The sequence below is a fragment of the Ciconia boyciana genome, chromosome 3 (assembly GCF_034638445.1).
Source record: "Ciconia boyciana chromosome 3, ASM3463844v1, whole genome shotgun sequence".
NCBI lineage: Eukaryota > Metazoa > Chordata > Aves > Ciconiiformes > Ciconiidae > Ciconia > Ciconia boyciana.
The window spans coordinates 114890556-114918288 of record NC_132936.1 but is presented as its reverse complement, the minus strand read 5'-3'; the positions used below and the strand labels follow the sequence as shown (position 1 = coordinate 114918288).

Sequence of the window (27733 nt, the reverse complement as noted above, 5' to 3'; positions counted from 1 at the left end):
TAATCCTATCTGATGAGCATATATCAAGATATCCTTTAACTGATTTATTGTCCAAAGGACTGGTGGAGATGCCCCTCTCCACCACGGCTGGGGCAGCCGGCGGTGGCAGCAGGCGTGTCCCCCCACCCTGTCCCGCAGCCCCGTGCCAGGAACGGGTGCATCCCCCGTCCCCCGCAGCACTGCCACGGCCACCCTCCGCCCCGGGGTGGCAGCGCCGTATCCAGGCCACCTCGCCAGCACGGGGAGATTTAATCGCTATTTCCATTTCTGCATCTATCGGCTTTCTCTTGGGTTTGAGCTTTTATGTTTCATAAACTGATTAGGAGCAATTATACGTGCTTTATCCCCAAACTTTCCAAATGCCTAGGCCATATGCATATTTAAGGCTTCATCATCTCTCCCAACAGCTCAGCCTGAACATAAACTGCTGAAATCAAGCTGATTCTGGGACAACGTCAAAAATTAGGGTTTTATCCACTAATATCTGCTCGGACAGGAAATTTGTTGTGGGTGGTGGCCGGATTATGGCTTCTAATTACTGTGGCAGATCCTCCCTGCCTAGCAGTGAAAGTCTCCGATTCCAGCAAAACTGCGGCAAAACCACTCTGGAGAAGCGAAGGTGCCCAAGGGGACCCCGGGGTGCCCTGTCCCCGGGCAGGGGGCAGCCCTGTGTGGGGATGCCCCGAGCATCCCTGCATCCTGAGCACACGGGGACCCCCAATTGGTGGCTTTGGGAGTGTGATCCCCCCACCCCTCCCGCTCCCTTGCGCCCGTTTGCCTTTCTTGGTGCGAAGCGTGATGGCCCAGAGGGTCCCCCCCCGCCAGCCCCCAGCGCCGGCCACGGCAATTATCCTAAATGAAAGTTATTGTTCTGCTAATCCTGGGAACAGCTTGCGAGGGGAGATTTGGGTCTTTCTTTAATAATGCAAAGTTAATGCGGAGTCCCCTTGTAATTATCTTTATCAGAAGGACCCTCGGTTAATCTGACCGTCCAGCAAAGGCCCGGATCAGGCGGCCCGTGTAAGCCGGTTGTAAATCGTTTCCATCAACAGATGAAGGGAAGGGGGAAAAAAATTGCAGCCCAGGTGCAAGAATCTGGGAGCAAAAGGGAGCACGGAGGCTAGGCACCTCAAGGTGGCCCCGGCCCCTGCCCCGGTCAGAGAGGGTCCTGCCCCACAGCCCCCGGCCGTCCCCGTCCTCGGGGTGCTGAGCGGAGGGACAGAGCGGCCGGGTGGGATGCCCCGTCTGGGATGTGGGGCTGAAGGGCCGCGGGGTGGGAGGGGGTTTCTGGGGAGGGGACCTGGGGAGGGCACTGCGGGGCCCTGGAAGAGGGGACATGGGGATATAGCGCGGGGGGGGGAACCCACGAGGATGTGAGGGGGTTTATGGGGGAGCTGGGTGGCCGGGACCGGGGGCGGAGGGGGCTGAGGGCGTCCTGGGGAGGGACTGATGGGGACCGAAGGCAACCCGGGAAGGGGACCCGCGGGAACCGCAGGGGACCCGGCGAGGGGATGGGGAGGTCCGAGGGGCGGGGGCCGAGGGGAGCGGAGGGAGGAACGGCGGAGGGGGCGGCGGGGGGCCGGGGCGGTGGCCGGGGGGGGCCGGAGGAGGGGCGCGGGGCCGGTGCGGCGGGGGGGGCCGGGGGCCGTTAATCCGGGGATTGGGAGCGCCCCCCCGCCGGCCCGGGGTGTGATTGGAGCCGGGGCCGGCGGCGGGACGATAAAAAGGGCGGCGGGCGGCGGTGCCCGCTCCGGGCCGGGCCAGGCGGCGGCGGCGATGCCGGGCCGGGCGGAGCCGTCGGGGGGACGCGCGGCGGCGGGGCCGGTGGCGGTGCCCGTACCGGTGGCACCCGGGGCGGCGGCGCGGCCGGGCGGTCCGGGGCTGCGGGCCAAGGGCTTCGCCATCACCGACCTGCTGGGGCTGGAGGCCGAGCTGCAGCCGCCCGCCGGGCCGCCCCCCGCCGCCGCCGCCGCCGGCGGTGGCTACGAGGGCGGCGGGGCGCTGGGGCTGGGGCTGGGGCTGCTGTGCGGCCTGGGGGGGACGGGCGCCCCATGCCTGCTGCCCGCCCCGCTGCCGCTGCTGCCCGCCCGCGGCCCCCGCCCGCCCCCCGGGCCGCCGCCCGCCGCCCGCCGCCACAAGGAGAACATCTCCGGTGAGCGGGGCCGGGGGCGCGGGCGGGGGGGGCCGCTCACCCGCGCACGGGCAGCCCCGGCCGGAGCCGCTGCCGGGGCTGCCTCGCACCTGCGGCTCCAGGCACAGGCGGCGGCGGCGGCCAGCACCCTCCCGCCGGCCCGGGACCGGCTCCGCGCTCCCCGTTCCGCCGAGCTGCCGCCCCCTCCGCCCCCCCGGCGAGGGTGGGCGCCCATCCCCTGCCCCGGGATAGCGGCACCGGTGCGGTGCTCCGGCCTCGGCCGCGGCCCTGATGCCGCCGGTTGCTGTGGGAGGGGACCCCTGTCCCGGGTCCGCTGCCCGCGGGCAGCTGGAGCCGTGCTTCGGGAGCTGGGTTCGGTCCCCCTGCTCCCAACGGGAACGTGACTCTTCCCCTCCCGCATGCTGCTGCCAGATGAGGACAGCCTGTCCGGGGACGCCACCGACCTGAAGATGTCCACCTCCCAGATCAAGAGGAAGAAACGCCGACACAGGTAGAGCCCGAGAGCGGGTCCGTCCCCATTCTCACCTCCTCGCTGCTGCCACCAGCCTCCCGCTGTCCCTCTGGTCCCCAGGCCGGGGCGGTGGATGTCCCCAAGGGAGCAAAGAAAGAGAAGGGCTGCAGCTGGGGTTGGGGGAGGATTTTCAGGAGGAAAACGTCAGCGAGGAGGGGGCTGCCAGCCCCGCTGCTTGCCGTGAGGTTCCGGACTGGGTCACAGGATTGCTCTCTCCTCTGGGCAGGACGGTGTTCACAGCTCACCAGCTGGAGGAGCTGGAGAAGGCTTTCAACGAAGCTCACTACCCCGACGTCTATGCCCGGGAGATGCTGGCCGTGAAGACGGAGCTGCCGGAGGACAGGATACAGGTAGGTCCCGGTGGAGTCTGCGGGCTGCTGGTGCCTCTTCTGCGCTGTGGCCAGTGAGTGCAGATGGTGGGAACGTGGTGGCACTGAAATGCTGCAGGGCGCTTGGGGGGGCGGCTCAGCTTCCGCCCCCCCCAGCACTGAACAGGCTGTAAATGGAAATGCAGAACCGGGGTACTGAGCTGGCCCTGAAGCTGCTCACTGCCGGCAGCTTGGCTCTGTCCTCTGGACACCCAATTCAGGCAGGAGCTGAGAGCAATTCAGGAGCTGCTGGGACAAGCTGTGTCCCACTAGCTTGCTCACTAGCTTGTCCCTTTGAGGGACACGTGGTATTTTACGGCCTGATCCTGCCCCACTGTGGAGCAGCTCGTTGGCTTAAGAATGGGGTGGTAGTCTGGGCAGCAGCCAGGTTGTATCTACACCACTTCAGCCTTTGAACGCAGGAATGCGGGGGGAGAGGGACCTGAGCACCCTCTGTCATCATCGATCACTGCATTATGGACCCCTTTTTCTGGAGAGGTTGGTGCTCCGTGCGGAGGCAGCAGAGGGGCCCTGCGGGCAGGCGGAGTATAGGGTGACTTTGGCTGGGATCACTCTCCTGTGTCACGATCAGCCTCGTGTAACGTGTACTCCCTCTCCCCCCCTTCCTCCCCCTCTCACTGACACCCACGTGTGTGCCCTCCCTCAACCCCCTCCCCATGCACCACCTTGGCTGCTCTCCCGCTGCCGCCTGCGCATCCGCACCCTGCGCTCGCACACCCAAACCCCTCCACGCACCCCTGCGGCTGCCCCTTTGCCCTGGACGCACGCTCCCCCGTGCCCAATGGGCCCTGGATGCCTGGCCGCGGGGGCTGTCTCCTCCCCAATCCCACCCCTCCGTGCTCTCCTGGCTGTTACCCCTGAAGGTTTGGTTTCAGAACCGAAGAGCCAAGTGGCGGAAGCGGGAGAAGTGTTGGGGCCGGAGCAGCGTGATGGCCGAGTACGGCCTCTACGGGGCCATGGTGAGGCACTCCATCCCTCTGCCTGAGTCCATCATCAACTCTGCCAAGAGTGGGCTGGTGGGATCCTGCGCCCCATGGCTGCTGGGTAAGTGGGAGCTTGGGGCTGGCAGGGGGTCAGGGGGCAGCTGCGGAGTGAACGGCCCTTCCTCTTTCGTATGGCCGTCCTCGCCTTTCCCCAGAAAAGAACGGGGCCTCGGCCATGAGCTGCACGCAGGCTGCCAAGCGCCCTGGCTTTTCCACTCCCTCCTTGCAAAGAGCTGTTCTTTTTACTGCCTTTTACTGCCGTGTCAGACAGGTGCTTGCATGTGGTTAGGTATAGCTTTCAAGTGCTAGCAGCCAGCAGGGCATCTAGGAAGTCATCACCCTCTCCCTCAAACTGAAGATAATGCCAATGCTACCTCAGAGCTACCCTCTGCTCATACACGGTCCTACACTGAGGTGGCACTCGAAATCCTGGCTGGGATGGGCCGTCACAGCACCCCTCTCCCTGTAAGTCTTCCCTGCTGCAGGGGAGGTATGGACCAGTTCTGCTGCAAGCCATCCTCTTGGGCTGCAGAGAGCAGGTGGCAGGGCTCTGAGTTGGGAAAGGCTGGTAGCTAGTGCGAGTTTTCCTTGGGATGCAAGCAAGAGCTGAAGGAAGCAGCAGGAGGGCAGGAGGTGATGCTGAGTGGTCCTGGAGAGAAATAAGCAACCGGCGCCCTTGGCTTTGCTCTCTCCCCTCTGCAAGGCATGCACAAAAAGTCCATGGAGGTGAGCAGGAAGGCGGAGAGCCAAGAGAAGCTGGCAGATGGCTGGCGAGCAGAGCAGGAGGAGGAGGAACTCAAAGGGAAGCAGGCCAGTTCCCAGAGGGGCTCTGACAAGCTTGGCCCTGCAAAAGATTCAGAGGACACAGCCATCGACCTCTCCAGGACAGCCAAGCATGAGAAGAGGGGTGTACTGAGGCAGTGCATCAACGGGGACCCCCCCACGGAGCAGAAGGACAGGGACCACTGAGCTTGAGCTGCCCCGGAGGAGGTCAGACCTCACCGCTTCCTGGCGAGATAATAATATTTATTAATTTATTGATATATATATTTTTTTCTCAAATAATTGAACTTTTATCTGAATTCAGGGCATTTTAAAACTAGGCACACACATCCCCTTGTCCCCTCACTTTCAAGCTGTACACTTCTCAGCAGAGCCAGGGTGGAGGGTGGGAGAGGTGTCCCAGCGGGGCCTAGAGCAGTGCAAAAACGAGACCGCGCTGTGGTCAGTGTGGACCGTTGCTGGGGAAGAGCAACTCTTCCCCTCTGGGCTGTGAACACTTCCCTGGCCAGCCAGGAGCACAAAGAGCAGCAATGCCACGGGAGTCGCTCCCTTCTCAAACGCGCAGGTGCAAAGACGGTGCAGGAGTTTACAGACGCCTTCTCTGAGCACTTCCACCCCTGCACAGTGCCCGCGTGGCAAGTCCCTCCGCTTTGAACACACAATTCTTCCACCTCGAGGAACAGCAGGGTTTTTAAACACGGTAGGGTTCATCCTCAAGCTGGTGTAACCTGACAGACGCGCTGGTTTATACCTCCTGAGGATCTGGCCTGCCAATGCAGCCTTACCACTGGATTTACACTGTGTAGCTTCCTTAACTCAAATTTGGGAGAAGGGGGTAAAGACATTTTTGTTTATGCAATGATTTTGTACACTCTTGAATGTTATCTGCCATACTATGCATAATAGAACAGACCTTTTTGAAAACCAAGCCATAGTACCCCAGAGCAATTAAACAATTTTGTGAATTGACATAAGAAGATATTTTGTAATTGTCTGTAAAAAGTGTTAATGTCAGAGCTGTTTCTTGGTCGTCCTATATTTATGTCTAAAAGCACTTTAGTGATCTGGATTTTTGAATGTGGTTCTTCCTGTTTTGTCCACCATTTATTTATTACACATCCATAAATAAAATTGTGGTGTATCTTTGGTTTTCATGCTCTGCATTGCAATTTGTACCTTCCTTTGGCACATCCTGTGGTAATTGCTAGCTTTGAGCAGATCCTCCGCAGACTCCTGCCTAAACTGGGCTGGAAAGCTCTGCTGAGGCAGTGTAGTTATTCCAAGGGGGAAAAGCAAAGCCCTCATGCATCTCACCAGAACTGAGGTCTCGTCCAGTGGCCTCCACGTGCCAGAGGTGAGTGATTTATGCCAGTCAAAGAGCCAAACCACGGCTGATGGGTTAGGAGATGGTCCGAAATGGAGCACTCGGCCTGTTCCTGAGGGAGGTCACGGGGAGGAAGTTGCTCCATTCTCCCAAGGGTTGTTGAAAATTCTTCTTGGTACAGCTCAAGTGTGAGGTTCTTCACTGAAATGTCTCCTGTCCTGACGGCAGGAAAGGCACTCTGCCTCTCGAGTCTCTGCAGTGCTCTCCTCCTGCTGATCCTGCTGCTTTGGAGGGTGCAGACTTGGGCCCTGTGTCCCCACGTCTCTTGTGCTTAAATACAAGGAGCAGCTGCTCACCTGGACTAGGTGAACGCACGGTGGGAGGTACTGCTGGGGGCACCTCTGCCTCCCGGGGAGGCACACAGAGCAGCCACGTGGTCCCAACATCAAGCACCCCCAGCAAGGCACAAGGGCACCGTGGCCATCCAACTGCCCATCTCCTGGCTGCGACGGGTCCTCATCTCATGGCTGGGCTGAACTGGCCCACGCACATGCCACGACAGCTCTCCTGGAACACCTCCAGTTTCATCTGCTGGCCAAAACATAACGGAAAATTATCAAAAGGTTTTATTAAAATCTGAATAATTCCAATTTGGAAACTTTCCTAATACAGCTCAGGGGGTGTGTGGCCATGTAATGATGCTGTCACCTGTCCCTGCCTCTGCTGCTGGGGCTGACTCCTTGCACACAGGCAGCCACAGGCTGTGCTGGGCGGGGGGAGAGCGGTGGGATGCTGGCTGGGAAGAGCAGAGCAATAAAAGTGGCATCTGCAGATTTCCTGCCTTTCCCCTCCTCTGCTTGGCCAGGCCCCGCTGGGCAGGGGGGGAACATATGCATGACAAATACAAGCTTTGCAGCAAAAAAAATGTTTGACGGGGGGGCCGTGGGGAGCACGGTTCAGGGAAGGACCAGCCAGGGCTTACTGCAGCAGCAATTAGGCTTGCCGAGAGCCGAGACTTAGCACATTGGAGGCCTAATCCTGCCTGAGCAGCATCTGCAAACCTTTTATTTGGGCCGTGCCATGCTGGCACTGGATGCCTGCAATAATTTTTTTTTGCCCTGCCCGTGTACAGATGGCCTGGCTCTTCGCCTTGTGCTGGGTGCAGCGCTGCGAGAGCAAGCACGTCACCGCCACAACCGCTACAAGGGGAAACACCGCAGCCCCGGCCGCGTGCAGGGTGTGGACAACTCTCCTGGTAGGGGCTGGTGGGCTCCCAGCTCTCACCTCATGCTGTGAAGGGGGAGTCAAGGGGAGGGCTGCTGGCCCAAGGCACTTTTAGTATGCTGGGAAGTAACTACAGGGTGCAGCCAGGTACGCTGGGGCTCAGACGTGCCCTTGCTGCTCCCCTCACGGGGTGAGAGCCCAGGGGAGGGCAAGTGAAGGGAGGTGCTGGTGGACGACAGCGACTGCCCAAGGCTCAGCTCCTGGTTGCCACCAGGAGCTGGTGGCAGGGTCTGGTGGGGCAATCCTTGGAGCAGAGAGTCACTTGCCTCTTAGCTGCCTGCGCTAAGCCTGGCAGGGAAGGGCTCGCTGTCCTCCATATGTCGCTGTAGTTGTAGCGGCAGTAGGAGTAGGGCAGCACATTCTTCTTGTTGCTTCAGACTTGATCCATCCTAAGATTAGTGGTAGCCAAACCCAGCCACAGCTCCTGCTAGTGCCAGTTCAGGCCAGGGCCGGTCATGACAGCATGACAGAAGAAACCCTGACTTATGGCAATGGCTGCTGCTTGTGCACATCTCCACTGCTGCAGTGCGGTTGCCATGCAAGACCCATCAGCCATCTTGGTGACCGCACCAGGGCCTGGCTGGCATGAGCTTCCCGCTGTGAGGGGCCCTGGGTGTCCCTCAGCCACAAAGGCTGGGTTTGCTCAGGCGGGAGATCCCTTTGATGTGGCTCGCGCAAGAGGAGTTGGTAACATCAAAGCCACTGTTCAGCAGCCAGTGCTGCCGCAGCCTCACTTCAGTTAATCTGGGCTGCCACCCACCCTGGCACATCCAGATCTTTCCACGGTGCTAGCCCCCATGGCCCTTTCCACTTGGGGACTTAAGTGATCTGCTAAACCAATCATGGAAGAAGGGATGAGGAAAAGGAAAAGGGAATAAAATGATATTATTTTGGCATCTCCCGGCTTTTACGGGATTGGAGGCTGACTGTCGGGCATGCACATCTGGGGGTTGCAAGGAGGCGGTGGGGGTGTCCTGGTGATGGGCCCAGAGCAGGCCAGAACAGAGAAGGCCGCAGGGCTGCATTTGCAGAAGCATCTTCATGGTGCCATTTCTGTACAGCTTAGTAATACTAATTTCCAACTGGCATTTTGTCTCAGCCAATCGTCCCAAGCTGCTAGCTGGATTTTCAGACTGGGAGGTTAGTAAGCGAGTATGAACCTTTTGTAAGCGCTCCCTCGTGAGGAGCTGGGCGATGGGACACAGCGAGCAGCCCAGGAACAGGGAAGGCTGGCTGGAGTCCTAGAGGTAACCAGAAGCCCAACTCCTTCCCCTCAGCCCGACAGACCCCTGTCTACCTGTGGGGCGACATGCAGGGGTGTCTGGATGCAGGATTAAGGAATCCTATGGGGGGTTGTTTTTCATTACTCGCTTCTTGGGTCAGCAACAGCCACTCGGTACAATGAGCAGCCTCTTCCCCACAGCAAGCCGGGTTCCGGCAGAGGGCATAGGCACCGATCAGAGGCTCTGACTTCCTCCAGACTGCTCCCTTCCACGGTTAGTTCAGCACTAACACCAATGCATTCACATTCTTACGAACCAAGTGCACGTATTCAGCCTGCAAAATCTCACCAGGTTGCCACTGGCAAGGGCAACCTGTTCTGCTCTGGGCGCGTGCCATTTCCCTCTTATTCCACGTTCTGCTGGCGCGAGGCTCGGGCAGGGCATTAAAGGCCTCACCCGCTTTTTTGGCCCCATTCCCCACCTCTCCCACCTTCCACTGCCTCTAGTTGAGGTCCCGCTAAAGCCTGAGAAGGACGGGGCCGGTGCCACCGCGCCGCTCTGCGCCCAGGCCACCAGCCCTCAGCGGCGGCTGGGCCGGGGAGCGAGGCCTCGCGGAGGCGAGGCCCGGCCCTGAGGTGAGGTCGCCTCAGCCGCCAGGCGAGGTGCCGCTGCTCGCGCTGCCGCTGCAGCGGGGGCGGGAGCGGCCCGGAGGCGCCGCTGCCGCCAGCGCCGCTCGAAGCGGGGCCGAGGCGGGGCGCTGCTGAGGGAAAGCAGCGGCTCGGCGCCCGCTCTGTGGTCTCTGGCCCCACGGGGCCGCTCTGCACCGCCGCTCTATGGCCTTGGCGGAGCGTGAGGCGGCCCAGCGGGCCGCCCTGCGCCTGCGCGCCCCGCCCTCCGTAGCCGCGCGGCTCTATGGCGGTGGCGGTGCTGCGGCCGCTGGACGCCCCGCCGGCGGAGCTGGCGCCGGCCACCGCGCTGCTGCTGGCGCCGCCGCCGCTGTGCGCGGCGCTGCGCGGACGGGGCGGCGGGCTGGTGCTGGCGGTGCGGCCGGCGGGGCGCGGCGGGGCGCAGGCCGTGCTGCTGAGCGCCGTGGCGCTGGAGGCGGGCGGGCGGCGGGGCGCGGAGCTGTGGCTGCGCGGGGCCCTGCTGCGGCGGCTGGGGCTGGCGGCCGGCCGGCGGGTGGCCGTGTGGCCGGTGCGCCGCCCGCCGGCGCTGGCCTGGGTGCTTCTGGGGGCGGCGGGGCGGGCGGGGCGGCCGGCGGCCGGCGCGGTGCTGGTGCGGCGGGGCGAGGCGCTGCCGGGGCCGGGCCCGGGGCCGGGCCCGCTGGTGCTGGAGGCGCGGCCGGCGCTCCAGGGGTTGCTGGGCAACGGCACGCGCACCGCCCTCGCCCCCCCGCCGCCCCCGCCGCCGCGCGAGCCCGCGGCCGGCGGCGCCCCCTGCCGGCGCCCCGCCGCGCCGCCCCTCGTCTCCCGCTTCGCCGCCGGGCCCGGGGCGGGGGCGGCGACGGCGCCGCGGCTGCGGGCGGCCCCCGCCGGCGGGGCGGGCGGCGGCGGGGCGGAGGTGTGGGTGAGCCGGCGCGGACTGCTGGCGCTGGGGCTCTTCCAGGGGGAGTGGGTGCGGGTGGGCGCCGAGGGGGCGGCCCGCGAGCACCTGGCGGCGCTGCTGGCCCGGCCGCCGCCCTGGGAGTACCCGCGGGCCGCCCGCCGCGGCCCGGCCGACGGTGCCGCTCTGCTGGCCCCCGCCCTGGCCTTCAACCTGGGCTGCGACCCCGCCGACGCCGCGCACCTCCGCCTGCGGGTGAGCCGGGGCCGGGCACCCCGGGGGGACGCGGAGGCCTCTGGGGCCGGGGGTGGCGGCCGCGGCGGGGCCTCACCGTGCCCCTTCTCACCTCTGCAGAGGTACGAAAGATCCGGCGCAGCGGATGGGAAAGGCAGCCGGTCCGTGCTCTCCGTGCCCCCCTTCGCCAAGGAGCTGCACCTAGAGATCGTCTGCTCGCCGGCCTACAGCGCCCGGGGAGGCTACGACCGCATCCTCTACAAGCACTTCGAAACGCCCCGGTGAGCTGTGTGGGAGGGGAGACACGTTTCTTTTCGTGGGGTGTATTCGTGAGATGGACCCTCGCTCTGTATTTGCAGCACCCAGATCTGATATATGCTCGTGATGTTCATAATCAACGCCTTTAATGTAGATGCTGAGTAGTTGTAGCATATCCACTTGTACCATCCGCTCCTCATAAGCGTGCTTCACTTGCACGCAGCATCTCTTGTCCTGTCCTTCAGAAGTCATCTTCAAGTCTCCTTCCTTGTAATCTACCATCCAATGCTGAGGGCTCCCAAGTGCTGCCCCCAAACATCCATTCTGGGGCATGTTCATAACCCCAGATTTCAACTTTGAATGAAGTTGAGTAATCGGGAAACTGCATGTGTTGCCATCTTCTCTTAGGACAGCTGCCCCCAAGCCTCTTTCATTTGGCTGTCGAGGCTTTCTGTTAGAATTACACTCAGCTGTTCCAGGCCTAAGGAGGCTATTTTGTCTGGAAGAGACACTCTTTAATAGCATTCAGTTTCTATACCATTCCCAGAAGGTTCCCCGTAGTAGTCTGGATGCGCCTACTCGCATCCAGTGCATGCTAAATCTTTAAGTGGCTGTTTATAGTTTTATTTACAGGAAAGGAGTGAGTTGGTATGAAGAGCTACATTCTTTTCTGTAAAAACGCATGTGGTATGGGGCGGGGAGGACGCACGACCAGGATTTACTCTTTCACTGATGAAACTCCCTGGGTTTTTTGTAGGCTTGTCCAGGAGGGAGACATCCTGTGTGTTCCAACATTTGGATATGCCGAGTTTTTAGAAGTAAATGCAGACAAATTCCTAAGGTAGGTGGCAACAAACCGTGGCTCTCTTATAGGGGTACTGCAAGAGAAAAGATACTTTTCCACTATTGGCTCTCGTGAAACAAAGACAGTTTATTCCATTCTGATCTGTCCCTGGAGTTTAGAGTTTACCTGTCTTTTATTTTAGGGGGAAGAGGGAAATGTTTTTGTTGGATTATGGAGGGCTGCAGCTAAGAGGGAGGCCTCCCTTAGCTCCCTCAAATAGTCATGGAGGGAAGAAAGGAAAAAGAGAGAGAGAAACTGATGGGGGAAAAAGAATGAAGAGGAGGAAGGGGTGGCCTGAGGACAGCCAATGCCACGTAAAGAAAGCAAAGTGGAAGTTGGGCTTGTCAATGTGTGACAAACAACAAAGTGTGAATATAAGCCCTTACAGGTCATGTTAGAATAGCTTTCTGTTTGGCCACCAATTCTGCCTTCCTTGGTTTTGCTCATATGGCTTTGAAATAGTTCTGCGCTAAATGAGAGAAAGTCACCTTTGTATCTAAGTAGGGGTGCTTGCAGCAGGATTTGGCTGGTGTTAATATAAATGCTTCAGCTGTGTCACTGAGGGAACTGCCACGGGTAACCGAGGTGTGCGATGTGAAGAATCGCCTTGAATCGTTCACACAGGATGTACCAGCGACATGTTGTAACACTGCTCAGCTCCACTATGTATTTTAAAATTTAATAGTTTTATAGCACCACTACAATGAGTATTTTCTAGGCTGTTTCTTGGAGGGAGGCAGGACCATAGGAGCAACAAGTCTTCCATTTGTGGACTTACATATTAGCCCTGTGGCAAGCCAGAGAAGACAGCAGAGTTCATGGGATCTAAAGAGCTTGGAGCTGTGTTGGTGTGTAAGTGCTACAATTATTCAGAGGGTGGAGAAAATCCCGGAGGAAACATCTGCAGATCCCTTAATCTGTCCAGTGGGATATCAGTGTAGGAAGAAGTGTTTTTCCTGCGAGCTGTCCAGGGCAGGATGCTTGTAAGGCTCTCACGGTATTTGGGTGAGTCCTAGTCTGCAGCCTAGAGGACTCTGCGCTGTAAGGTTTTATACACTGCAGGTGAATCTCTGCAGAGTTGTAGTGAAGGAAGCAATAGCAGAAGAGAGAATGTCTTGAGCTCTTAGATGAAATAAGTTTAGTACAGCCATACTTGTATACTGAAGCCACCAGCAGAAGCTGTAACTGTTGACAGTCTTGTTGGTCTGTCTGGCCAGACAGCACAGTGGGGTCTGTAAAGGATCCATGTGGATCCTGGGAGAGGGCAAGAATATCTCTGTTTACCTGTGCCTTTCAGCTGTTTTCTTGTTGACAACTGTTTTGTTCCTGCCTTCAAGATCTTGACTTAACAAGTTAGACTGCTTGTTTTTTCCCTTAGATGGCCAGAGCTTTACTTCAAAGTGAGGAAGATTTTAGGCATTGTGGAAGGCGAGCAGTCTGAGGGTTACCTGGTGGACACCCAGAACACCTCTCTCTATCTGGTAAGATGTCAGTGGAGAGCAGGGAGTGTGTACAGGAGATCTGAGGCTGAGGTTGCACTATGGATGATGAAGGTGCCTGTGGAGCCTTGTGTCTCCTGCCATTAAAAAATGGCATTTCAGGACAGACTTTGTCACTTGGTACCTGTCTTTTCTCAGGTCGTGTTCCACAGAGTGATATTTTCCCTTCCTCACAGGTGGGTTCAACAAACAGCGCTGTCCCATCTGCCCCAGCCTATAACAGCCACGAGTTCTGGAGCAGTTTATCTCCTGCTGGACTTTCTGATGTTGTGAAGCAGCTCTGTGATGCTCTTCGGCCTCACCTGAACAGTTGGTGAGTTAGAATTCCTTCTAGCAAACCCCAGGAGAGCTGGGACCCTGCTCCCCTGTCACTGGGAGAACTGCCTCTGTGTTACAGGGCAAGCGCACTGAGTAGGGCCGGCAGCGTTCTCCTCTCAGGGCCAAGCGGCAGTGGGAAACTGATGGCTGTCAGAGCTGTGTGTAGCTGCCTCAACCTCCACCTCTTCAAGGTAATTCCTCCTGTGGTCAGTTGATCGGTGAATTTACAACATACAAAGAATTACAGAAATGTTCTTTAAGCCATACCAACATCCCTGGCTGCAACCGTGACACGAGCCTACCCAGAAGCTGCTCCCATGCGCACGTGCAGACAAAAGGAGTCCGAGTATGCTGAGCTTAGTAGCTCACTCTGGCACGGATTATGACTGCTGGTGGGCAGAACCTCAGAGCAGCCATTTGGATCAGCCTAGAGGTCTGTCTAGCCCCCTGGCCCATGTCTGAGACTGGCCAGTAACAGATGCTCAGGAAGAGAGCATAAGCATGAAGAGATGTTTCCTCTGGCGTGTACCCTCCAGTGCTCCAGAGTCAGTAATTTAGAGATCTCTTGGCCCAGGGGATGCATTTGTACCTTTCTTTACTGACTCTTGCTATTATTGGTGTCAGTCTGATGTACTTTACAGATATTGCAACACACAGATGTATTTCAACAGGCTGACTTCCTGTCATTTGATAGGACATTGAGTTGATACTATACCCCAGAGGGTGGCAGTAACTAAAATATACTGAGAGGAATTGGAGAGGTGATGAGGGCAGGAATTGCAGAGGCATTGGGTGTTTTTTAGTTGTCCCTGCATAAGTTGGACAAAAGGCATGTTGGAAAGTGAGGCAGAGATGATGCTGAGATCTTCTCTAGCTGGGTGGGAAGCCTAGAAAAGAAATGCAGCCCTTGGTTTGATAACAGCATGTGTGCCAGATCTGGTTCAAAATCTCATGGCCTGTGGAAGAGCTGCCCTGTAACTGTGTTCGCATTCACCATCATCCCCCCCCCAGCCCCCCCCCCCAAGAGCAAAAAGCCCCCAAATCTTCCATAGCAGTGCTTGGCTTCTGAAAGGGGAACAACATCAAGATGAGGTTTCTTTAGAAAGAAAGAATTGGCCAAGATAAGGAAGTGTTACATCTGCTGTGGAGGTGAATGAGGGATACTGTGCCACAATGTGAGGCCACTGCATGGATCGTATTGGGATGGGCTTGAGAAAAGTAATGGAAGACATAACAGATGAACAGCAGGGAAAGGGCAGTTGCTGGAAACAAGAGGCATCCTTCAAAGGGCACAAACCTGTAGCAAGTTAGAGTGAAGGATAGAGTTAGCACACTCTGGGATGACTTCACTACTCGTGAAGAATCCATGTAGTTTTTGCAACGGGAAGTCCTGTCCTGTAAACCTTTAGAAAGTTACTTGAAGGTGTTACCAAGCATGTGGTGAAGGGAACTTGACCAACAAAGTCTACCTGGGTTTTGAAAAGGCTCTTTGGGAAACTGAGTTGTGGTAGGATGTGAGTGAAGGTCCTGGCATGGATAAAGTGCCGGTTAAACGTTGGGAACGGGATGGGAGTAGTTGGTGAGTCTTCACAATCAGCAGCAGATCTCTGCAGGCATCTGCGCTGGGAGCTCAGAAATGACCTGGGAAAGGGGGTGAACTGTGATGTGATGGTTTGTTGATAAGTTACTAAAGGTTAGAGAAAAGGGAGACAGACTGTCCTTGGACTAGAGGAGAGCTTTAATGAGACCAAGTGACTGAGCAGTGAAATGACAGGTAAAATTCACTGTAGTTAGTTTTACATGGAAAATGATAGATTTCAAGCTGACTGTCGCCATTCAGTGTCAAGAATTTGGTTTTATGTCAATGACTCCATGAAAACCTGGGCTCTGTTCTCCATGTATGTCAAAAACCAGATCATGTTTTAGGAAACAAACTTGAGAGTAGGTGCTGCTGCTGTGCAGATCTGTGTCTTGCCACAGCTTGAATATCGTGCGCGGTTCTGGTCTTTACGCTTTTGCAATGGGAAGCTAAACTGGAAAAATTCAGAGGAGGACGCTAGGGAAGATCAGGGGTCTAGACCAGTTTCTGTGTGGTGAACAGCTGAACATGCTCTTCAGCTTGAAAAATAGAGAACTTAGGGAGAGTTTGATAGAGGTTTACAAGATCTTGAGTGATCAGCAGAGAATGGAAAGTGTTCACTTTTCTCTGTGCCAGCATAAGGCCTGGGGCTGTCAGGTGAAGCTAGTGGGAATGGGCAAGCTAAAGGAGATGGTTCTTTGTGTACATAAGAGAGAAACCTACTGTTACGAAACCACATCTGACTGGGAAAATCCCTTTGTGTGGGAATGGTAGGTGCCTGCAAGAGTACTGAGGGGAGAGGGTTATATGTACTTACTCTGATCTTAGTCTTTTTTAAGCAGCCACTTGTGTTTGTGCTTGGAGACAAAATAGTGGGCTAAATGGACTCTTGGTCTGAACCAGTACAGCCATTCATGTGTTCTTACAGCTGTGGCTGTACTGGGTAAGCTTCATGGCCAAAATGAGGTCTAGCCCCTGTCTCTGTCCAGCACTGGAGGTTCTGGGCACCAAGTCAGTCTCCACTGACTTGATAAAAATACTGTTTTCCTTCTGCATGCCTCTTTTGTTCACTCTTGACAGTCTGGGTGTATCCCACAAATGCTTTAATCTCCTTGAATCTGTAGAGTTAGGTTTGCAAAAGTGAGGGGATTGGAAGTCACATGGTGACTTTTCTAGGAGAGTTTCTGAAACTCTGAAAGGACTTGGAAGAAGAAGAAAGATGGAAAGAAAAGAGCTGGAGGGTTCCTTTTTGTGGAAGGAAAACATAGGCTTGCTCCTTTTTTGTGGATATTTTTAGAGTAAAATCATAGAAAACAAGCTAAGCATTTTGGATGTTTGGGTTTTCTTCTTCTATTTAGAAGTTGGGGTTGACATTACTCTCTTTAACTGTTCTTTTCTATCCAAGTAAAGCCATAACAGTGAGTCAGGGGGGAGGTGGATACAGCCTTGGCCAGCTGCTGTGCAGCTCATCTTCTGGACACGATCCTTAGTGGTGCTGAGCTCTTAATCTTCTGCAGGTGTGCCATAGCTCTTGGGATCCAGTACAAGATTGCAGAGACTTCACAGTACCTATCCATGTATAGGATGTGTTTGGGAGCACTGTGGCACTGCCATGGCCTGGCAGGTGGTCTCAGGTTCTAGTGTGAGGTGCAAGGCTATAGCTCTGGATTTGTCCTTGTGTGCTGCTTTTACAGACTAACACTCTTACTATTGAAGCCAGAGGTATTTTCTGTCCATTGTATTCTCCTATCCCAGCTTTTACACTCTCTCCTTTTCTCACTTACTGCAATGCTTACATTACCATTCTACCTTCTCCTCCCTTCCTCTGACTGTTCTGTCTGCTCTCCTACCAGGACACAGTAATTCTTCCACGCTGTAATCTCCACTGCTTGATGATCAGCAGTTTTTTGTCCTTTCTCTCTGCCCTTCTGTACTTGCATACTGATACTGCTGCCATTTGTCTATGCCTGCCACAACCCTAACTCCTGTTTTTTTTTCTATAGTACACGGAGCACAGAAGTTCCTCTGCTCCGTGTACCCATCGTTACCCTTTATGTCAGCTCTTGAGGCTGTGGTGTTTTCCCTGCCCCAAGCTACCCTTTCTGAGGGAATCCCGGAGATGGTTTAGCTCTCCCTGAGCGACCTCACAGCACCAGGAGGCAGCATTGCCTGTTTCCAGCAGCGTTCAAGCTGCTGTTCAAGGCTCGCCAGTCACCTCTCCCTTTTGGATAACTTCAAATGTTTGCTTTGTAAACATTTGTCTGGGCCTCTAGCCACCTCTGACTTCCCCCCCCTTACCTTCTACCTTCCTCTTGCACTTTGAGCGTGTGTGGCACTGGGTTGAACAGTTTCCTGAGCTTCCCACTCTGCTCTTTGCACTGTTCTTCCGAGACACCTTGTTCTCCCTGTCTTGGCCTCTTCCACGGTTTTCTCATCCCTTCCAGCTTAGGTTGCTGAGCCGTGACATCCGCTGTATTCACTTCTCCAGACCCTTGGCCTCACCTCTTTCAGACAAGACCCTCCTGCCCCCCTTACCTCCTGCAGAGAAGCAAGAAACAGCCTTTTTCCATGCCAGAGAGTCCTGAATGTGTCTATTTTATGTCTCTGGGAAGCATCCTTTCAGCTGTGAATTGCCTATGGAAAGTTTTGTGGAAGTGAACGTTGTCCTGGGTCCCCCAGCTGTCCGTGTCGCAACCACTGCAGACTCTGTGTTGTGTGGTCTGTCTCACAGGTTGATTGCGTTAGTTTGTGCAGTGACACCAGTGGAGCCACAGAGGAGAAAATACAGATGGCCTTCGCCCAGGCCCAGCAGTATCATCCGTGCGTGCTCCTGCTGAAAGACATCGAGGTGCTTGGCAGAGACCGGGACAGGCTAGGAGAGGACACCAGGGTCATTGCTACTCTGAGACAGCTGCTCCTGGACAGAGACCCAGCACTGAGGTATGGACCCTGCACGTTTGCTGTGGGCATCTGATGTGATTGTTTGCTTCTGCCATTCCTAGGGCAGCAGTCATGGTTACATCAAGGTGACCAATTGCTAATGTGCCCTGTTTTATTTTTAATCCAGTGGAGTGTCTCCCAGTCTTGCTTTGTCTATTTCAGAGGGCCCTTGTTCTTCCAGCTTAGTCGCAGAGGGAATCAAGAAGCTTTGTTGTCTGAAGCTGGTTTCTGAGTTGTTCAGATGAGCAAACCTGGCGTGTTTGCTGTGAGGCATGCCAAAGGTCGTAGGGACCCCGGAAGGGAGCTGGACCCCAGGAGAATCTTGAGGCTGATGACAAGTACCAGGGTGCAGGGAGGGAGACATCAAGTGAAGAAATAAGATGTCACTTGAAGGGCCTTAACTTAGAAGACAGAACTCACAAAGCAGTTCACGGGCAAGCTGGAGGAGAGTGGCTGCAAGACACCTTGGCCAGTATGTGCCCATTTCTCAGAGGAAAAGCTAGCCATTGGAGAGTGACTTGGCGTGGGTGATGGCAATGTAAGAGGGAAGCTTCCATAGAGCTGAGACCGTGCACTGTCCCCCTTTTCTCAACAGCCACCCTGTCCTGGTGATTGGCACAACCTGCAAGCCCCAGGATGTTCCTACAGATGTGCAGACTGCTTTCCTTCACGAGGTGAAAATCGAAGCCCCTTCAGAAGAGCAGAGGAGGTTGATGCTGAGCATGCTGACTGCCAGTCTGCCTCTGGGAAAAGAAGTGAGCCTATCCAAGCTGGCCCGCAGGACTGCAGTGAGTGAAACCACAGCAGCATGTGGAGATGGGCAGGCCAGGAGTACTGGGCCAATCTCCCCTACCTGGCCATGGAGGAGGGGGGCAATTCCCACAGTCTGGTCAACCTCTACTGAGCAGGTTAACCCTGCTCCTCAGACATCAGCTTTAACTGCAGATTTCTAGGGCCTAAGGGCTGCACACCTCTTGCAAAGGTGTTGGCTGATGCTCAGCTCTGCTAGAAGACAGAGCCAATAGGAAGAAAAAGAAGCTAGAGCCTTTAACCAGGGCACAGAAGCTCAAAGAACAGCTCTGCGAGGAATTTTTCCCCATACACCTTTTATGGCCTAGCTGGAGCTTGGTCAGGGACTGAACTGATGCTGTTTGTTTCTGCATTCACAGGGTTTTGTGCTGGGAGATTTCTGTGCCTTGTTGTCCCACAGCAGCCGGGCTGCTTGTACCCGCATCCAGGCCTTGAGGTAGCACAGGCAACAGGGCAAGAGGTGGGGGAGGGCAGGGGCTGCAGCCAGCCTGATAAAGCCAGGAGTGGGGTAGAGCCTGAGTCCTTCCCTTCTCTTTCCTCACCAGTTTTCCAGGCGGACTGACTGAGGAAGTGGAGAGAGATTTTTGCACTGCTGGGTTCCCAGTGCTTGAGGAAGATTTTAGTGTTGCGCTGGACCAGCTGCACGATGCCCATTCAAAGGCAGTGGGAGCCCCGAAGGTAGGATGCTGGGGCAGAGCCGGTGGGTTCATTCTCTACAGCTGTATGGCTCAAGATACCTCTTGCAGACCTCGCCAGATGGGGCTGTGCTCTACCACATCACTTCTGGCTGTGTCCTTTCACGTATTCCCCCAGCGGGAAACAGTCCCACTGTGGGCTTTCCCCCACTAGTGCTTTTCACCCTCTTGGCTTTTAATTTGGTCAGGGAAGCCCCTGCTGCTCTAACTGGAGATGGCTCAGTTGGCTAGTACTATAGGGGTGCCAGCTGTGTAGCTCAGCCTTTTGAGAGGCAAAGGCAACCACAGCCTGGCTCTCCAGCCACCTGGCATATGGTAACAGAGAGGCTGGGGCACAAGCTGGTAAGGGAGTTTCCCCACACGTGTGAGAAGCCTTATACTTGATCCCTGGCCTTGGACACTGCTAGAGCTGGCATGGGCTTTCCTGACAGCCAGGTAGTTTGAAGAGCTTGGGGGTTCTTCAGGGAAAGGGACATGGAGTGTCAGAGAAAACCAGCAGAGTCAGCTTCTCAGAAGGGGCATGATCTGCCTCTGGCAGCTGGGCAGCCAGGGAACCAGCATTTGGGGAGACTGATTTTGCTGGGTAACATGGTATTAGGACCAAAATAAGTGATTGGAGCCTTTTCTCCACGCCCTTGAGTGCGAATGACAGCTCAGCACAGGGCAGGAAACGCTGGCCTTGGAGCAGCCTTCTCCAACTGTCCACTTGCAGTCCTGCTGTAGCAGGATGACACCTTGCTGGTGTCATCATCCAGGAGCTACTCCGGGACTTAATTAATTCATAAATTTGCTAGAGACTGAAATGAGCTCTGCTTTGAGGCGTGTTTGCCAAGTTTGCTGTAAGACAAATAATAACCATAGAGCATGCTCGGCAGTGAGCTGTGTGAATGGGAGCTAATTTTGTTTTTATTTTACAATCCTTTATCAATTTCTTAGTAGTTGGCTGTGGTTCAGAAAGCCCATTAGCAGACCTGGATACTCTCAACATACAAAACTTTCAGTTCCCTGCTTGCATTTTCTGGTTAGTCACACATTTGTTTGCAGTTACAGCTTGAGCCTCCTAGAGAGAACCAATTTCAAACCTCCAGTTGCTAGCAGTGTCTGCAACATGTCTTAGACTTAGGATGTTCCCCCCTGAAAATGACCTTGCTGCAGTTTTCCAGCTCCTGTGCTGATGTCTGTAGAGCTTTTTCTAGTGAGGCAGTATAAGCAAGAGCGTAGGGGAGAGGGCAACTCTTCCATTCATCGGCACTGAAGAAGGAGGGCCTGTGACCTTTTGCTTTAAAAGATTTTTTTTTTTTTTTTTCTGGAAATCATTATCTTGTCTGACCTGATTTTCCTGGTGGACTTGCTGGACAGCTGGAGAAATAGCATGAGATAACATCATCTCAAGTAGCGAAGGAAGGAGAGCTAAACTGGCTGAGAGAGAAAGAATTTTGCTCTAGCCTATTTTTAAACTCCCTGTTTGTGCTGGCACCTGTTCCCCACCCAGCCAGCAGCTGAGGGGAAGTGTTTTGGGGCTTTACTTTCTCTGTGCATTCCCAGGAGAGCTGCTCTGACTCAGGAGGATCTGTCATGCAAACTGTGGCATCCCTGCTATTTCCAAAGCTGTGAGCAGAGCAGCAGCATCCTCTGAGATTGTTTTGCTCAGCATAAAATAAGAAAAATGGCATGGCTCACCCCTCTCAAGTTTGCTGTCTTTCCTCTCTTCACAATGATCCCTTGCGTATTTGCAGTTGACCCCATCTGTATCTATTTCTTGTAAGCATCCATGGACTTTGTTCTTGCATCCCCTCTTTCAAAAGCAGATAATTTTCTGTACAGTGTCCTCCAGGACGTCTGTCTCTCACATCCTCCTTCACATGACAGAGGTCCTAGTAGCCCAGGTTTTGTCGCTCTGGTGTGAAGCCCTTGCACAGTCTCACCACCCTGGGGGACAAGGTGCCCTGAACACAAGTAGCTCATAATTACTAGGTCCGGGTTTCTTCCCCCCCCCCTTTTTACCTTCCCTCGTCTGTCCCAAGGGCTGTCTGCAGCAGGGCTCTCTCTCTCCCCACAAAGCTGCAGGCAACCCTGGCAGATACTTTCCCTGGGGTATTTTTGCTGACAGGTGATATGAGGTGCAACAGAGAATTGGAGACAAGGCGGCACACTGAGCACAGCTTGCTTGGGGACACATGCAGTTTGTTTTCCCCATTGCAAAGCTCAGGAGAGCTGAAATGTGGATGCTGGGGGATCCTACAGCAGGGATGTCTGGGTGGTGCAGTGTGGGCCTGACTTGCTGCATAGCCAGACACAGCTGATGGCACAAGGGGCTGATGACTAGGTACCTCACTGGATCAAGAGCTGCCCAGGCCTGCTTGGGGCTCAGGAAGAAATGCTGACAGGGACTGTCCCTCTCTTGGCAGATCCCCTCCGTGTCCTGGCATGATGTTGGTGGGCTTCAGGAGGTGAAGAAGGAGATCCTGGACACTATCCAGTTGCCCCTGGAGCACCCGGAGCTGCTGTCACTGGGTCTGTGCCGCTCTGGTCTGCTGCTGTATGGGCCTCCAGGGACAGGGAAGACCTTGCTGGCAAAAGCCGTGGCAACCACATGCGCCATGACATTCCTTAGGTGAAGAGTGGGGGGGTCACACAATGGGCTGACTTTCTTCTGGCAGTGGATGGGCATGCTCTATCTGGCTCCCTTTTCTCCTGCCCCACAGTGTGAAAGGGCCAGAGCTCATCAACATGTACGTTGGGCAGAGTGAGGAGAACGTGCGTAATGGTGAGCAGATGCATCCTGCTCCTGCATGTGGGAAGATGGGGCTTTTCTGTGGTGCTGGAGGCAAGGAGCTAGTGCTTAAATCCCTCTTCCCAACTCCCACCCACAGCTGCCAGCAGGGGCACGAACCCAGCTGTGTCCTACACCCAGTCTGTTCCCTGCCTCGCAGCAGCTCCCCCTCCTGCTCTCTCTGCTCCTGTTGCTCTCGTCCCTGGTGTTCCTGATGGGACAGCAGCCCCTCAGAGACACAGCTGAGCCTCAGGGCCCATCGTGCTGGGTGCTGCCTGTCCCCACCCCCACTGAGCCCCTCAGGCAGGAGCAGTTGGTGGTGGTGAGGCAATGGGCAGCAGGTTTCCATCCACAGCTCTTCCCTGCTGGTGATGTAGCAGGTCCTGTTGCTGTTGACTGCTCCTCCAGGTCTTTCTCACCTTTTGTACTCTCTCCTCCCAGTGTTTGCCAGAGCCAGGGCAGCTGCTCCCTGCATTATCTTCTTTGATGAACTGGATTCCCTGGCCCCCAGTCGTGGGCGGAGTGGAGATTCAGGGGGTGTCATGGACAGGTGAGTGAGCACCATGCATCCTTGGGAGAGCAGCATACCTGCCTCAGCTGGGGGGATGCACAGGATTGCCCTGAGAGGCAGAGTCCATCCCAACTCTCTTTCTCTACTTTTTCCCTCCCTGCTCCTGTCAGGTCCTCTGCATGGCCTGTCTCCTCTCTCTGGACATTAGTACTGCTGTTTGCATTGCCATAGATTCCCGATTGCCCAAGCTTGTTGTGCAAACATTTGATTAAGACAGAATCTCCTCCAGCTGCTTCTGTGGCTGCCAGCTGCTCCCTTTGGCCTCTCCAAGGTCATCCTTCACACCCCTGCCATGCTCTCCTCCTATTAGCTGCTGTTTCCCTGCGGTGGGAAACCTTTCAGCTGCCTCTGGTAGAAGCAAAGTATGTACACCTTGGAGATAGCCAGAAACAGGGTTATTTCCCCCAGGCCTCTTCTGCTGAGCTGATGGTCCCCATCCAATCTTCCTCTCCATCCACGAGGGGTTCTGCAGAGTTTTCCACTGACACCATGTGCCCCCAGCATCCATCTTCACACACACAAACCAGCAGCTCTGGAAGGGGCTGGGTATGGTGCCCATTGGTCGCCCCAGGTGATCCCAGAAACCAGTGGAGATTTCCCTGTTCCAGGAGGTCTGTGCAGTACTGAAGTACTGTACTGCCAGACCAGCTTAAGCCCCGTGGCCGCAGAACTAGATCTGCAGTGTTAGCTGTTCACCACCCTGAGGACTGGTTGGCAGCATCACTGGCCTGCTGGAGTGTCCCCGGCATGGACTGACAGGGCAGTCTTGCAGCTGAACTTGCTGGGCAGTACCACATAGCGGGGAGAGCTAGGATCAGCCCGCACATCTGAGTGGGGAACCTGAGCCATAGCCATGCATGCCTGCCTATGTTTGGTCTGTGTTGCCGGCGCCTGATAGCAAGTATAAGCACATGTGGCCATCCTGGAAGGGTTCAGAGCCAAGCACAGGCCTTAAGGACTGTCTTGGTACCACGGGTTTGCACTCACTTTGCAATAAGCCCACGCGCTCATTGGCTGCACTCAGAGAAGTCTGGATGGCTGTGTCAGGGCTCTTCAGAGAAGAGAAATACAAGCTGAAGTCTAAGCCATAGACCTGCCAGTGGCCTTGCTTATTCCTATTTTCGTTTGGTGGCTGAGGGTGACAGCGGGTGACTTGCCAAGGCCTAGTTGTGAGCGTCCTGTCTTGCTCCCTGCAGAGTTGTCTCGCAGCTCTTGGCTGAGCTTGATGGCCTTCATTCCACCAGAGAAGTATTTGTCATAGGGGCTACGAACAGGCCTGACCTCTTGGACCCAGCTCTGCTCCGGCCAGGCAGGTATGTCACATCATACCCTGCCTCACTCCAGGGTAGTTCCCCAGAGCTCGTCAGGCTGATGAGCTGGACTGTGTCCCCACCACGTTCCCTCCATAGAGACTGTTCCTAAAGGCCCCCGGCCCTGGCTTGTGGAGGAGACAGGAAGCCAAGAGGAGACCAGTGCCTATGGCTGTAGCAGCAGCACAAGATACCACCGCTTGTTATCCCCCACCACTCTGGTTGTTACCCCAGCAGCAGAGCAGGGCAGTAGGGGACCTGCTGTGGTACCAGACTGGCAGTAGGAATTGGTCCCCCAGGGCCTGTTCTGCAGAGCTGCCCTCCAGCCTGTCCTCATGCCTGCGGCTTGCCCATCCTGAGGCAGGACTTTGTATCTGCTGTTGTTGGGACCTCACGTGGTTCCTGTCAGCCCTGCCCTCCAGCACATTGACTGCTTCCCCCTCAAGCTCTGTATGATCCACGAACTTGGCAGCAAAAGGAGCTGCCCCAGGGCCACCCTTCAGTTTCCAGTACACAGGGGTGAGCACCAGTGGCAGGATTGTCTTGGCCTGTTCTTGACTGTCTTCTCTCTGCTGACAGGTTTGACAAGCTGGTCTATGTGGGCATAAACGAAGACCGGGAGTCACAGTTGCAGGTGCTGAGCGCCGTCACAAGGAAGTGAGTGACCCTGTGCTCTCGCAGCAGCCTTCCACCACTCTTCAATGTGTCACAGCCTTCCTGGGGTTGATGCGTAGCGTGCTCCAGCCTGGCTTCATGTCTGAGCCCTGGGGAGCACCACTGGCATAGCCAGTGGGTAGGGGAAGAGGATGGGGCAACTTCCAGAAGCAGAACTGGGGCTGGTTTTCCTACAAGATGGGAGCAACTCAGCTGGCTGTTCAAGTGGAGGGGTTGGTAGAGTTCTCCAGTCACTGTGCCCACATGCTCTTCTTAAGGGGCTCAGCTGGATCCTAGCAGTTTGATGGGACTGCAGCACACCAACATGGCAGGAAGCTCCCATTTGCTTCCTGCAAGAGTTCCCCTAGCACATCCCCTGCTGTTTCCAGGTCCAAGGGTGAAGGCAGCTCCGTTTGTCTCACTGCTTCTCCTCCCGTGATGCTGAGGGGTGTTCAGCCTGTGCTCAGCGTGTCTTGCCGAACACTGGTTGTGTGGGATCACTGAGCTGGGTTTGGCTGCTTCCCCAGCTGCTCTGAGCTCCTGAGAGCATGTCTGGAGGGAGAAAAGCAAGCTCTGCAATTCAGGTGCAGAGGTACCACCCACCACAGCGGGGTGAGCAGCTGTGAATCTGCCTCTGCAGGGACTTTGTCATGGATAGCTGTGATCGCTGCTGCCTTTGATGATAAGCTAGCAGGAGAGGAGAGAATGTGGGCTGGCTGCGAGCATCTTTTCACACCATGTGGCTTGGCAGTCACGCCCTCCAGCACCATGCTGCTGTTTGTGCTGAAGGAGGCTCAGTGTCTGCAGTGTGGCTCTGATGAGATGGTTTGGTGTTAAAGTGGCTTGTACTGTCTGTAATTAAACATGTTCTTATCCAGCCCTGGCTGTAGGCTGTTCCCAGGCATGTGGAGCACTTAATTTCTCTGAGTGAGAACACAAAGTTGCCTTTGATCCTACATAGCAGGAGAGAGGACCCTGCTGTGGGGATGTTTCAAAAAGAAGTGACTGTGTTCAAACAAACAAACAAACAAACCCCTTTGATTTTTTTTGGAGCATGCAGAGCACAGTCCAGAAGCGGCTAAACATGGGGCCTCCAGTTCCTCCTGCCCAGTCATGCTGTCTGCGTGTGTCTCCTGTGGCTTTTTTTCTGTGGCTTTTACACCTGCAGTTTTCTCTCTTGGCAGGTTTAAACTGGATCCTTCTGTGAATCTCCCTACCATCCTAGAAAAATGCCCAGCTCAGCTGACAGGAGCAGATATCTATGCCCTGTGCTCGGACGCCATGATGTGTGCTGTCAAACGCAAGGTGGAATGGATTGAGGAAGGTAGGAGCCTAGCCCCTACCTGTCCCAGGTGTTGGGATGGCCCAGCACAGGGGCAGAGAGGAGAGTTACCACTACCGGTAGCTGGGCTTTGTGAGAAGAGCCTCGACGGCTTTGGGACCACATCGGAATGCTAGGCTCTGGGTTACTGGCAGGCAGGCAGTTTCTGTGGGTGTGATCATCTTCACCTCCAATGCTTGGCCCCAGGGAGAAGGAGAGAGATGCAGATTTTCTTTCCAGTCTCCGGTGGCTGGAGAGGGGGCTGTTGGATCTTGCCAGCTGCCTCTGTGCTTGGCTTTCAGCCTTTTCCTGTTCTCTCTCTCATGCAGGGCTGGATACTGAGAGCTCTGCTTTGATCCTAACCATGGAAGACTTCCTGCAGGCTGCTGCGAAGCTGCAGCCGTCAGTCTCTGAGCAGGAGCTGCTCAGGTACAGACTCATCCAGCAGAAGTTTGCTGCCTGCTAATGCTCAGCAGAGCTGGGACTGGAGGCGTGAGAGGGATGGTGTGTTAAGGGGTGCGAGAGAACAGGCACAAACAGGCACCCACCTGCTCTTCTGTGATGTCTCCTAGGCCCCCCCTTTTGAGCTTGGGTGAAAAAGTGGCTGTGCAGTTTCTTGAGCCAAAGCCTGGTGGAAGCACTCCTCTGCTCAGTCAAGGTGGTGGTGGGTTCTGTAACAGTCCCTCACATCTCAGGGAGCACTTTGTGGCTGCCAGGAGCATACTGGGGTGACTTCTCCATGGGGAGGAGCCGAGTCTCATGGTTGTGGGCAATGCAGGAGTGTCTCCATGGGTGACAGAGCACTGGTGGGGAAGCAAGGCCCAAACTGCACCTGGTTTGGCAGCAAGAGCGGGGCTGGAAGTGGTTGCTTGTTGGGGTATCAGCCTCCGGTGAGGGGTGCTGGCCAGAGGGCAGCAGGACCCAGGGCACTGCTGCTAGCGCTGGCCTGGCCTTGACGTGGTCTCTCTGAATAAACACAGGTTTTCGGCACTAAGTATTCACTGCCCAGCCTCAGGTCTTCACTTGCTGATGGTGTCTATGGGCTTGGGAAGGTCTCTGCGAGCCCCCAGGTGGGCTGGGTGTTGCAGAGAAACCAGTGTCCTGCAGGTAGAGGGGGGAGAACACCCACAAACAGGGCTGGGGCCACCCTCGTCCAGCAAAGGTTGCCAGAATGGCTGGAGCCCACAGTGGATGAGAAGAGGCTGAGGGAGGGGGTTTGCTCAGCTGGCAGCTGAGCTCCCTCTGCAGAGGGAGCCCAGTTCTTCCTGGAGCCACTGGGTGAGGCAATGGGAGCAAGTGGCAGCAAAGGAAATTCCCACCAGATAGTAGGAAAAATTTGTCATGGGGAGAGAGAGGACTCAATCCTTGGCTGGAGCAGCCCAGAGCTGCCCTGTTTGCGCTAACCTGGGCCGAGCACAAGTTGGCCCAGACCACCCCCTGAAGTCCTGTATTGCCTCCCTCTGCAGCCTCCTGGCAGCTGTCACCATGATCGCGTGTGCCCTGCTACCCAAATAAATCCCCACTTGAGCCATGTGTGGCAGCCAGCTGGCTGGCAGCTGCCTCTGCCAGGTCTGTGCAGCTGCTGGTGTGGCTCATGGGCAGTCCCATGTTAAGCCAGGGACCTCTGTGTGCCCCAGCCCAAGGAGTCATTGCTGCCAGGCTTTGCCCTGCTGCTGCCTGCACTGAGATTGCTGGCAGTTGTGTCCCTGAGCCAAGCGTGGCTGTCGAGGACCAGC

The 27733-nt window shown here is 55.9% G+C and overlaps 2 protein-coding genes across 3 annotated transcripts; both read left to right on the top strand.

Annotated features, from left to right (window-relative positions):
- The first annotated feature begins 1776 nt into the window (after window positions 1–1776).
- Window positions 1777–5214, top strand: VSX1 (visual system homeobox 1). Its single transcript, XM_072857171.1, has 5 exons — window positions 1777–2152; window positions 2564–2642; window positions 2890–3013; window positions 3916–4096; window positions 4739–5214. Exons 1-5 carry the CDS (start codon window positions 1777–1779, stop codon window positions 5002–5004), a joined length of 1026 nt encoding a protein of 341 aa, XP_072713272.1. The 3' UTR covers window positions 5005–5214.
- Window positions 5215–9543: 4329 nt separating this feature from the next.
- Window positions 9544–26994, top strand: PEX6 (peroxisomal biogenesis factor 6). Of its 2 annotated transcripts, XM_072857162.1 has the most exons (17): window positions 9544–10446; window positions 10546–10706; window positions 11441–11524; window positions 12906–13008; window positions 13203–13339; window positions 13424–13535; window positions 17655–17863; window positions 18459–18651; window positions 19033–19109; window positions 19219–19351; window positions 21777–21982; window positions 22074–22135; window positions 22583–22691; window positions 23909–24025; window positions 24602–24679; window positions 25861–26000; window positions 26327–26994. In XM_072857162.1, exons 1-17 carry the CDS (start codon window positions 9562–9564, stop codon window positions 26461–26463), a joined length of 2943 nt encoding a protein of 980 aa, XP_072713263.1. In that variant the 5' UTR covers window positions 9544–9561; the 3' UTR covers window positions 26464–26994. The 2 variants fall into 2 exon arrangements, with proteins under 2 accessions (XP_072713263.1, XP_072713264.1); XM_072857163.1 differs by lacking the exon at window positions 13424–13535 and having other exon boundaries at window positions 17669–17863.
- Window positions 26995–27733: the final 739 nt, after the last annotated feature.

Coding starts and splice junctions, on each gene's coding strand:
- PEX6 (XM_072857162.1), top strand. CDS start 9,562: ATGGCGGTGGCGGTGCTGCGGCCGCTGGACGCCCCGCCGGCGGAGCTG. Junction 13,536..17,654: donor TCAACCTCCACCTCTTCAAG/GTAATTCCTCCT, acceptor TCTGTCTCACAG/GTTGATTGCGTTAGTTTGTG. Junction 21,983..22,073: donor TGCGCCATGACATTCCTTAG/GTGAAGAGTGGG, acceptor CCTGCCCCACAG/TGTGAAAGGGCCAGAGCTCA.
- VSX1 (XM_072857171.1), top strand. CDS start 1,777: ATGCCGGGCCGGGCGGAGCCGTCGGGGGGACGCGCGGCGGCGGGGCCG. Junction 2,153..2,563: donor CCACAAGGAGAACATCTCCG/GTGAGCGGGGCC, acceptor TGCTGCTGCCAG/ATGAGGACAGCCTGTCCGGG. Junction 3,014..3,915: donor TGCCGGAGGACAGGATACAG/GTAGGTCCCGGT, acceptor TTACCCCTGAAG/GTTTGGTTTCAGAACCGAAG.